The sequence below is a fragment of the Triticum aestivum genome, chromosome 7A (genome assembly GCF_018294505.1).
Source record: "Triticum aestivum cultivar Chinese Spring chromosome 7A, IWGSC CS RefSeq v2.1, whole genome shotgun sequence".
NCBI classification, from domain to species: Eukaryota; Viridiplantae; Streptophyta; class Magnoliopsida; order Poales; family Poaceae; genus Triticum; species Triticum aestivum.
In genome coordinates this window covers 1511650-1523568 of record NC_057812.1, presented here as the reverse complement: position 1 = coordinate 1523568, position 11919 = coordinate 1511650, and the positions used below count along the sequence as shown (strand labels likewise).

The 11919-nt window shown below is 46.5% G+C and overlaps 1 protein-coding gene across 1 annotated transcript; it reads left to right on the top strand.

Annotated features, from left to right (window-relative positions):
• The first annotated feature begins 521 nt into the window (after positions 1 to 521).
• Positions 522 to 11755, top strand: LOC123150508 (serine carboxypeptidase-like 7). The gene is made up of 14 exons (XM_044570348.1): positions 522 to 833; positions 974 to 1119; positions 1756 to 1832; positions 5687 to 5809; positions 6899 to 7004; positions 7606 to 7643; positions 9863 to 9964; positions 10110 to 10190; positions 10332 to 10487; positions 10569 to 10640; positions 10723 to 10841; positions 10928 to 11041; positions 11342 to 11387; positions 11502 to 11755. Exons 1-14 carry the CDS (start codon positions 664 to 666, stop codon positions 11583 to 11585), a joined length of 1434 nt encoding a protein of 477 aa, XP_044426283.1. The 5' UTR covers positions 522 to 663; the 3' UTR covers positions 11586 to 11755.
• The last annotated feature ends 164 nt before the right edge of the window (positions 11756 to 11919 follow it).

Here is an 11919-nt window from a genome sequence, read left to right as displayed (position 1 = left end):
TAGCGTCGGCGTGGCAAAATCGACTGGGAGGGCCTGTTAAGGGCGCGGCTGGAGATACCCTAAGATTTTGGCTGCTGGTGTCGGTCGCCGGTGGGTGGCGAAGTCGGCAGCGGCCATGTATAAACAAATTCCTGGTTTCATTTCTGGCCCACGCCAACCATGCATTGCTCCAGCTGCCAACGGTTACACTAAAGAGTATAGACCCACGTTCAAGAAATGGGAGGGAAAACGATTCGTGACACCAAATGGTAGAGTGCATTGCGCCAAAAATGCTACACCTATGAACTGTATACGAAAAGCTACGTAAACCGTCCATCCAAAACCAATCAGTCCCCCTGATTTTCAATGCATGGGGCCATCTTCTTTTTCTTTTCCAATCAAACGTTTCCACCTAAGCCTGTTGATAAGGCACGTAGATTTACATAGGTGTAGCGTTGTCCGCATTGCGCTCATTAACTTGTCTTTCTCATCACCGACAGTTTTACTTGGCCCCTGTTGCTTGATTGACCCGGCCTCCCATATTTCTCCTTATACACTCATCTCTCTTCCTCACCTTGGTGCGCAGCGCCTGGGCCGGGCTAGCTCTCTCTTTCTCGCCTCGCCTCCCAGGGACGCTGCAGGCCGCAGCCCCAAGCCCCTGGTACCTGGAGCAGCATCGCAACCATGGCAAGAAGCTTCGACATGAGCACCATCGCAACCATGGCCAGATTCTGGTGGTCGCTCCTACTCCTGTGGCTCTGCTGCCTTCTTCTCTCTCCGGTGGACTCGTCGCCGGTTGCCATCACGCACCTGCCTGGCTTCGACGGGCCCCTCCCATTCTCCCTGGAAACCGGGTACCGCATGATCCATCTTTTTTCCCTTGGGCAACCACGTATATATATGCTTGCAACACGTATGCTCTTTGTCGGGTTTTCTTCAAGTGAGGCCGGTGTTCATTTTATGTAAATCTAAATCTAACAAGCGGTGCCTGCAGGTATGTGGAGGTGGACGAAAGCAATGGCGTGCACCTTTTCTACTACTTCGTCGAGTCGGAGAAGGACCCCACCAGAGACCCGCTGGTGCTGTGGATGCAGGGTGGACCCGGCTGCTCCAGCCTCTCGGGCATTCTCTACGAGATGGGTAATTCACCAGCTACTATTCCATAAGAAAAAAGTCCAGCTACCTTCTGACAGGTCTCGCAATTCTCACATATGCAACACTTCCACGCATGGTAAAAGAGCTACTCCCTCCGTCTCGGTGGATAAATCATTCGCGTAGTTCTAGGTCATTGATTTGAGGAATAAAATATGTGTTATATGTTATGAAAAGTATATCACTAGATTTTTACACGGATGTAGTTTCTAAATATATATTTTTTGTCACATATAATACATATTTAGATAGTTAAATTGTCGACCTAGAACGACATGAATGACTTATACACCAAAACGAAGGTAGTACTAATAAAATCATCAGGTTTGATTATTATACCAGTTGAAAGAACAAGGGATATCACAATGATATTTAATCAAGCTCGACTATTTAATACCTCCTCTGTAACTTAATATAAGACGCTATTTCACACTATGACACTGAGGAAAACTGTCATATATTAAGTTACAAAGGAGTAGTATATGCCTAGCTTTCCTGACATTTCAAAAAAAGAAACACATGTTTTATAGTTTGTTGTGAAATATTAATGATAAGATGTTGAAGCGTGCAATTTGCAAGACAACTCGTTGATAACCAATTAATTGTCCATACATGTACGTACAGGGCCCTTCCGGTTTGACGTCCAAGGGTACAGAGGTGGACTCCCTACTTTGCTGTACCGACCGGAGACATGGACCAAGGTGTTGAGCCAATCTTTCCCTTGAATCATAATATTTGTAAAAGAAATGAAGAATACAAAAAGGTCTGGTAGCTCCAGGGACTCCCGGCACCCCCTTATTAGATTGTCGGTACTGTTAGGGCATGTGCAGTGCGTGTGTGCGCGCGCTGGACCGGGTGCCGGTCCGTGGCCGTGGCGAGCCCGTGGCAGGGTATGCGTGTGTGCATGCACTCATCGTGTGTAAGTACGTCTAGGTAGCTAGTGGACTCCGGGGTGACCGTGGAGATCGTTGCGGGCTCGCCGCGACCCGTGCTTGTGCATGCACGTGGTGGGTGCGGCCAGAGCGGGCGGATCGGGCGCCTGGCTGGGTAGGAGGCGTGGGGATCATGCCCCAACGCCGGCCCAGATTGATATAAATGCCCCGTGATGATCATTGTAATTGCTGTGGTGACAGAGTTCGGGCTCTAGGAAGAAAATTTGTTGTTCGTGCGGAAGGCCTTCGAGCGCCGGAAACACCTATGTCCACTATGCCCTTTTCTTCTTCCTTCTTCTCCTTTCTTGGTTTGAGGCAGAGAGAGAGCGACACATGTGAAAGAGCTAGGGATAGCAAGGGTTAAACCCCAAGAATTGGCATCAGAGCTTCTGGAGGATTCTGCCGGTGGTTATGGCGATTGTCCCGCATGGTAGCGGTGGGGGCACAATGTCCTTCTCGATGCCGATGCTCACGCCAAACAATTACACGGTGTGGGCAATCAACGCAGAGGCTATTCTCGATGCCCAGAGTCTGTCGTTGGCAGTGTCGCCAGCCAGCGAAGTGGCGGTCGACGACAAGAAGAACAAGGCGGCTAGTGCGATGCTGTTCGGCGCGTTCTCTGAGGATATCCTGATGCAGGTCTCGATGAAGAAGACGGTGGCGCAGGTGTGGACCAGCCTCAAGACTCGCTTTGTCAAAGCCGAGCGGGTTAGGGCGGCGTGGATGTCCACCTTTCGCGGCAAGTTTGAGTGGCTGCACATGACGGATGGGGAGACTCTGGACGTGTTTGTCGGGAAGATTGGCTACATGGCGGCACACTACACAGTGCTAGGGTCGACTCTGGATGACCTGACGATGGTGAAGAAGTTGCTGGAGTTGGTCCCCGACTTCTTGTACTCCGTCGTCGCTGGGATGGAACAATTATGCGAGGTGGAGAAGATGTCGTTCGAGGAGGCTTTGAGCCGCCTGAAGGCGTTCGAGAAGAGGATGTGTCGGGGCGCACAGGCTGGCGGCGAGCGGGGTTGATGAGTAGCTGATGATCATGGCGGCTCAGTGGGTGGCACGGAACCGTCAGCATGGCGGCGGCTTTGACCACAACGACGACGACATCAGCAGCACAACGTCGGGCGGCGGAGGAAAGTAGCGCAGCTGGTGCTACAACTGCGGCCAACACGGACACTTCCGGTGGGACTACACGAAGCTGAAGAAGGCGGATGAGGTGGAGAAGGCCCTCCTCGCCGACATCGACGTCGAGGTCCTGGCCCTCCTATAGTCATGGCTTGGGGAGTGACTATTAGGAATAAGCCACGACGAGCATGTCCAGTGCGTGTGTGCGCACGCGCTGGGCATGTCGGGTGTCGGTCCGTGGCCATTGTTGGGGCAGACTAACCCTTCTCGGCGACGAACCCCGAGCGTCCTCGTGGCGACACAAACACCGGACAGAGTCAGACGAAGGAGACACCATAATTTTCCCTGCGGCGAATGCCGCGGTGCATGAACGCCTCGAACACATACATGGAAGTACACACATAGTACTACTCAGAGGAGTTCTCCTGCCGGCCAGGCGCATACCACGGTCCTGACAGAGACTTTTTTTTAGAAAAGGAGGATGTACCCCGGCCTCTGTATCTGGACGATGCATGCAACCATATTATTAATTATTCACAAAGATCATACAAAGTGATACATCAATAAGTCTGAAGTCACCATCTTGGCAACGCTGTTACTACTCCTATCCTTTTAATAAAGGTGTGCCGAATGTCCGGGCCAAATACCAAACAGACATTGCACCAAACTAACATCTATAGCCGGGTGTCCCATCCAAGCCACTACCTGGATTGGGTCCCACACCGGTCTGGCACACTCTCAGTGAGCACCGCATGCTGCAAGGGCAGTCACCTTCATCTTCCATCGGTCAATTCTCAGAGAAGAATTGATGCACCAACCTTGCCAGGCCTCTCTGCCATCAACGCCACCATGACGCCAGACAACTTCTTCCTACGCGAGTCCATCCCGATAGAGACTGCATCCACCTCATCTCTCCGCGCACACACGCACCTGGAGACTACATCTCTCCTCAAGCACCTCACTTCTGGCATCACAGCTGGGTAAACTTTAGAGCTTTGCTACAGTTACGGACTCAAACTCGCGGACAAGAACCTACAGGCTGACATGGGAACCGTTGACTGGAAAGCAGATGGCCCCACACTTAAAATCAGGAGGTGGTGGGAGATTAGGAGGGGGACACATAATCCCGTAAGCTTCCGCCGTGACTTATTGTCCGTAAGTCTAGGATTTTCGGTAAACTTTATATAGCACACCCACGCACACAGTCCAGTGATCACACACACCACTAACTCACGCACGCATGGACCACACCGGCTACTTGCACATGACCCGGCCACTAACCAGCTAACTACATGCACGCACTAATTAAGTCCACTAACGCACAACTCGGCTAGCACACACACATGCAGCTAACAACCAGCCTACGGTCCGGCAGCTTCGCCACTGCTCGGTAGCACCACGCGCCCGGCCACACGCTCGAATCTTCCATGTCAAGATTATCTCTAACAGCCGTGTCGAGCCCATGGTGAGGTGTGCGTGTGTGCGTGCACTCATCGCGTGGAAGTAGGTCTAGGCAGTTAGTGGATCCCGGGTTGAGCGTCGAGATAGTTGTGGACTCGCCGCGACCCGTGTGTGTACGTGCGCGTGGTGGGCGTGGGCAGAGCGGGAAGATCAATGCCCCAGTGCCGGCCCATGTATAAAAGCCCCGTGATGATCGTTGTAATTGTTGTGGAGACAGAGTTCGAGCTCTGGGAAGAAAATTTGCCGTTGGTGCGGCGGACGTTCGAGCGCGGGAAACACCAGTGTCCACCGTGCTATATTCTTCTTCCTTCTTCTCCTTCCTCGGTTTGAGCCAGAGAGAGAGAGAGCGAAACGTGTGAGAGAGCTAGGGCTAGCAATGGTTAAACCCCAACAGATTCCCGCTGAGATCACCAGCTCATTCACAGCATAAGTCAGACATTAGTACACTAGGTTCATGGCCACTGTTCCCGACCAGCTTGTCTCCACAAGCTACTATGGCAAAGGCGACTTGTTTCGTCAACTCTTTCACTCATCCCGTTATGTCAATCTCCTCTATTCTACATTTTTCTCTGTTCTTCTTTTGAATGGTGAGAGAGAGAAGGTGAGGAGAGAGAGAGTCTTTCTTTCTGTCAGCCCGTGTGAGAGAGAGGAATGGAATGAGAGAGAGGAGAGAGAAGCTGTGAGAGAGAAGAGAGAGAAAATAACTTTTTTCCATGAGAGAGCGACAGGAGTTCGGGAGAAAGATAAGGAGTGCTTTCTTTTTGTGAGACGTGTGTGACCGAGATAAATGCCAGAAGAGAATTGTTTTCCGAGGAAGAGAGCAAGGGTGAATGTTGGGAGGAGAGAGATTGTTTTCACTGTCACTGTTCATGTAGGCCTGGTAATGCTCCTAGACTTGTTATGCACGGACGGTGGTGATAGAAGTGAGTCCAGACACCCGGGTCCTAAAAATTCATTCTCGCGAAGAATGTGCCAAAATATTCGCATCCTGTAAGAAAACTCATCTTTGGCTGACGTGTTACATGATTTTGCAGGTCAGCAATATAATCTTTATTGATAGTCCTATTGGCTCTGGGTTCTCATACGCCACGTCGGAAGAAGGGTTTAAATCTAGTGATAGCAAGGCGGTTAAAATGCTAGTCGTTTTCCTCAAAAAGGTTATGACCCTTCTGCTTTTCACACGGTACATTATGGTTTGTGAAAAAGCTACTTGAGCTTTTTCTTTGTTTGGCATCATACCTAACTACACTTGTAACTTTGTTAGGCATCATATACCTAACTACACTTGTAACTTTGTTAGACATCACACCTAACTACACTTGTAACTCATAAGTTCTCTTTAGATTCTAACATGTTTGTAAATTTCAACCAGAAAACTAATATGTTCACACATCACACTCCAAATTATACTTGATGGTTCTTTGAAAAAACCTATGCTTAATGGGCCGAATATCTTCAACTATTTTGAGCCCTAATGATCAACAGATGAGATGTTTAATGATTCTCGGGAGCTATTACCGTATTAGATATGTACCTTTATGGGAAAAACTTGGAGGCAACTTAAGCCGGCAAAGGCCAGTATGAACATATTTTCAGTTTTTGGAGAAAGCAGTACCGGATATAACACAACAGCTACAAAATTAAGCGCGCGCGCACACACACACACACACACACAGAGAGAGAGAGAGAGCGGAGAAGGATGAGGGAGGGGGAGATGGCAGGAGGGGAGGGGGAGGTGGCGGCTGTGACTAGGGTTTCTTCCTGGGCCGTCACGGGAGCAACACGGGAGTCTCATTGCCACAAGCATGGATAAAATATGCTAACTTCAAGCATTGATCTATCAGAGGATAACTTAGTCACGGGAGTTAACGTTCTTCAAATTTACAGTCATCGTATGAGCCCAACAAATTCATTCAGCTGCATATTTCCTTCCCCTGTTATGCCCAATTGAGCTTCTTTGTAACGTGGGAACCAAATTTTTAATGTCAAATTCCTTTTTTTATTAAATTTTTGCCTTGCAAATAAGTTATTAATTAATTGTGTGGCAGGATTGATTATCATTTTTCTCAGTCAAAAGAAAGAGAACCTGAGATTAGTGTAATACTTCATTCATCTGGGCCGCGCCCTATGATCTAACCAAAACTAATTAGAGTTGAATTTTAATTATATGCTATGAGAAAAAGAGATCAATATTCAATCTCTATATATGCTTTCACATATATTCTAATTTATCCTTCTATATGCAGTGGTTGCATGAGCACCCCCAGTTCCTCTCAAACCCACTTTATATTGGTGGTGAATCATATTGTGGTATGATCGTACCCACTCTTGCCCTGGAAATCCACATATCAAGTAAGACTCTTTATACTTATCTTGAGATGATGGACTGCTGCTCTGGAGTACAGTTCCCCATTCAATCTTAAAAAGTGAACACATAAAATTTAAACCTAATAGTACAATAGTTGAGTAATAAATCTAGTCATACAAGACTTCGCTTACTTGAGTTAAGTCTAAGACTTCGCTTTATACAAAATGATATGTAGTAACTAAATCCAAACCAGCTATTTGGTACATACATAAATATTGTAGAAATGAGTTGCACAATGGAAAGACATTTGTAGCATGACACTACTAATCAATATTTCAGGGTTTTTTGCGGATGGATATTTCAGGTTTTACTTCTTCTTAGTGGGCTTTGAGTCTTTTGTTGGACCAAATTGTACCAATAATAAACTGATTTTGCCGTACACAATACATCTCACTATTTTCTTATATATCTATTGATGTTGCCCCTCATATTCTATTGTTCGAGTGCCGTATCACTTCCACTTTCTTTTAATATTTTTCGGTCGATTTACTTTACTTGTTCACGACAAACTCATTGATGATTACTTCTTGTACATGTGTATCACCTGTTCACTAACACATGCACATACATGTTTACAAATTTCAGACAAGGAATCTGGGGAAGAATCACTTCTTAACCTCAAGGTTTATTGAAGTCCATTTATATTAAGTAAAATGTATAAGCTTTCCTTATGAATCTACATAATAACATGGACTAGCCCATGCATCACTTCTTTTTTGTGTACTCTTGTTTTATACAATATACATCTGAGTATCATTGAACCATAGTTTAAAAAAAACTTGTTTCTCCTTGTGACCCTAGAATCATGAAGCAGTTTGATTTACATTTTATTCCTTTTGTTTGTAGAGGAACACAGTCTTTGCTTGCGGACGCCTAAAGAATTAATCCCTTTTCGAATAGTCTATCTAAACTTTCTAGGCCCACTCGGTGACTGAACTGGAGCATGAGTCCTAGCTGATTTTTGACTAGTTCTGTGTGGCCACATTTCCTTACCTTATTTTTTTTGGAAAAGGAGGTTAAAATCCCCAGCCTCTGGATCAATGGATGCATGTAGTCATCTTTATTAATTATTCAGTAAAGGTCTGTCAAGAACATCATGAAGCCAGCCGAAACCACCACTCACACCAACAAACTCGATAATGTTGAGTGCTCTCATTTCCCACATCTAAATCCAGTGTCGTTGCCGATCCATCCACATAACATATCGGAACCTACAACTGGTGCAACAAACCTAAAGCGTACACCACATGCACACATTTTAGAAGCTGTTATCATCATCGAACCGTTGACCCATCTTTAGCAAAAAGAGCCGCATCATCCTTGCCAGTCCGGACATCCGTCGATGCCAAGACGACGTCCAACGGCACCATCTCCCTGCATGCAAACTATTGAGCACGTTCCGGTCGCCGCTGATACACGACAGCACCATGCCACCACGTACCAAAGCTCCATGCAAGACAAAGCCGCTCCACCTCCTGCCTTTGTCTTCCAGCACTGCTCCACAAACGATGCTTCCAAGAGAGAAACGACACTGCAGTGTTGTCATCGTCCGATCTGGAAGACTAGATCCTAGGCTTTCCTCCGGAGTAGCACGAGTGGGTCGATAGTAGTTATACAATGATGCTTCATCAAGGTAACGGCACAGAGCACCGTCATCACCTGCCGTTGGCTCGTTTTCACCCACAACTATGTCTCCCCAACTCGAGCTGGGACTAGATGACGGATCTTGAGATCTGACCACCTAGCCTCAGTCCTACCACCTCCGACGGAGGAGATGACCACCACTGCCAAGCCTAGGGTCGCCGCCCCGTGCGCCCGCGTGATGTAGAACAAGACCAGGAGCACCATCGTGATCAGAAGCTGAACCGGAGGTTGAGCGGCTGCAGCATGGCCGCCGCCGCCACCTGCCGCTGCGGCTATAGCCCCGCCGCCACACCCCAGCCGTCGTTGTCCGCCGCCATCACTGTCGAGATCGAGATTGGATCCACCGCATCGATCTTGAGCTAGTCGCTGGCGCGTGAGCAGAAGGCCGCCGCCGCCAAGCTGCGGCGACGCACGGGAGTGGGGGTAGGTTAGGCGGGGGTTCCTTCATATGAATCTCACATCTCCTTGCCTTATGTTATAGGATCTGCCAGCGGCTGCAAGCACCATCTATAAGAGGTTCCGTACGTGACAGGAAAAATACGAACAGTGGAAGAAAATAATTCCAAAGGTCTTATGAATGCGCATACACTCACCCCTATGAATGCACACATGCACACCCTGCCCTTATGAGCACCTCCGAAAGACTGAGCCGGCATATCATCTTGAGATTTTACGAAGTCACCGTAGATGCCTCGTAGTCGACGGGAACGTCTCCTCCCACTGAAAGCATGTCGCCAGAAATCCAGAAATAAATCCAGGACAAAGGTCTTTTATTGTTAAAAATAGGTAAATAGACAAGACTCTGGAATCGCGAAAAATTTCAACACAACCGCAGTTAGAGGACCTGTGTAATGTAAAAAATATATATTGCACTATGAACTCGGTGTATTTAGCAAGTTTTGATAGTAGTGTCCTTCCGATGAATATTTTGTATTATCTGGATCTAAGGTATGGGATAGGTTGAACATTTAAGCCTAGTTAGCAATTGAGATTGAGACTAAAGGCCAAAAAAGATTACATGTATCATAGCTCGAACATGCACAAATAGGTCAAACCCACCTACTCTAGTTTGTCTACCCTGAATCAGCCCAAATGCAACTAGGGCAAAATGTTAGCCTTGCCTGAAACCGGCCTACCACACGCTTAGGCCTACTGTTCATCAAATTCATCTTTGCATCGCTTAACAAGAATATTACAGGGGTACTTTGCTGGGAATCCAGTGACTGACGACAGGTTTGACAGAGCTGGTACAATCCAATTTTTTCATGGCATGGGAATGCTGTCGGATGAACTTTATGAGGTGATCCATCCTCCCACATAAGTACTAACAGTAGTAGCAGTAGAATTACTATGGTATTACAGTACTAAGCAGATGACCGTATATACAATTGAAGTTTTCATGAGTTGTGTCGTGTACTCAGAATGCAAAGAAATTTTATCCACAGTTTGCCAAGGAGAGTTGTGGAGGAAACTACAGTGATCCACCCAATGCGTTATGTGCCGAGTCCATTCAAGCTATTGACAATGTAAGTTTCCCCTAGAACACGAGATATTATCTTCTCCTGTCAATCAGTAAAGATAGAAGATAAAACATCTATCGTTGAAGCTACCATGTTTGGAACACGAGGAGTTGTGTTTACTAGTTTCTACTAACAATGGACAAATAGTGCACAAAAGATATCAACTTGTCCCACATCCTGGAGCCCTCATGCGAGTTGATATGGAGCCCCGGGATTCAGCAGGCAACAGCAAGCAATGAAACAAGTGGGCTCAGGGTGGAGTACTTGGTTGGTGATGATCTCCTGTTTCCCTTCAAGTGTAGAGTTGAGTGCATCCAATTCCCATTAACTTTACACTGTATCCACTCTTGCTCACACAACTAATGTTGGTTAATTTGGTCTCAGAGCGATACCTACCAGCTATCTTATGTATGGGCAAATGATGAAGGCGTAAGGGAGAGTCTTGGCATTCGCCAGGTACCACTCTAGAGCTGTACTGTACTGAATCTTTTTTTCCGGTGTAGTTGTGCCTGAACGTTGTCACACACTCACACTGCAGGGAACTAAGGCGGAATGGAAAAGATGTGTTAGCGACATACCGTACACTAGAGATATCACAAGTACAGTAGAGATTCATTCGAGGCTACGTAGAGAAGGATATCCAGCGCTGATATACAAGTAACCAACCCACAGAAGAAAATTAATCTAAAATTGCAATCTCATCTGAAATTCTGATTCTGATATGTAATTGATGTTGAATGCAGTGGCGACCATGATAAGGAGTTTTCCTTCGTTGGCACTCAAGCATGGATAAGATCTCTTAACCTGCCTATCACAGATGACTGGAGACCATGGTATGTTGATGGCCAGGTTGCAGGGTAAGTTGTCCTGTGCCTACTGAAACTTCTTTCACTGGGGGTCTATTCCAGTCGAATGTATTTTTTTCCTCCAACGTATGGAGAAAACAATATTTCAATGTTCAGAAAATTTCTTAAAATATGTTTCCAAGTGTTATAACAATAATTTGGAGCTTAATTACCTGTGCATATCCTATTTTCACGTAGGCCTAGTCCATGTCTTGAACCAATTAATTTAAGAACAAAATGCCTTCACCCAATGAACGTTGGCAGGTTAGGGTTGCCCAAGTCTTACACTGATTCAAATAATTTCTTGTCCAGATTCACAAGAAGTTACTCCACTAACCTAACGTATGCAACTGTGAAGGTAAGTGCTTCGGAACCTTATTCTTATCTTTTCCATTACATAACTAAATCAGGATATATAAACTCTACTGTCCTAGTCTTTGGAGGTAATATCTGTAGACTACCTACCATGTAGGGTGCTGGGCATACTGCTCCAGAGTACAAGCCCAAGGAGTGCCTCGTGATGTTCGCCAAGTGGCTTTCCGGTGACCCTCTGTGAAGAAAGGATGACCTTTGTTTGGATGAGTGTGTGTCAGTGCCTGTTTGTCGCATCTAACTAAATTTGAAATAAGCAAGGTTCCTAAATAGAACCAAACATTGTTCCCCTGCTTGGATGTATACCCCATGCACAATTTGAATACATTATGTTATGTTGTTTTGCTTTTTAAAACAAAAATCTATGTGGAAAATCTATATCTATTTTTATTACCTACTAATAAGGCGAGTAGTAGACGCCAGTGCGCCAGCCCAAATTTCGGCCAGCCGCCCGCGCGCCGTTAGATTAGGCCAGCCCATGCCCTCGGATCTTAACCATCTCTCTCAATCCTCTCGGT

What these genes read in the sequence shown, in the direction of transcription:
- LOC123150508 (XM_044570348.1), top strand. Translation starts at nt 664, where the DNA reads ATGGCAAGAAGCTTCGACATGAGCACCATCGCAACCATGGCCAGATTC. An exon ending in CCATTCAAGCTATTGACAAT is followed by an intron (nt 10,191 to 10,331) that starts GTAAGTTTCCCC and finishes ATGGACAAATAG; the next exon opens with TGCACAAAAGATATCAACTT. An exon ending in TGTTTCCCTTCAAGTGTAGA is followed by an intron (nt 10,488 to 10,568) that starts GTTGAGTGCATC and finishes ATTTGGTCTCAG; the next exon opens with AGCGATACCTACCAGCTATC.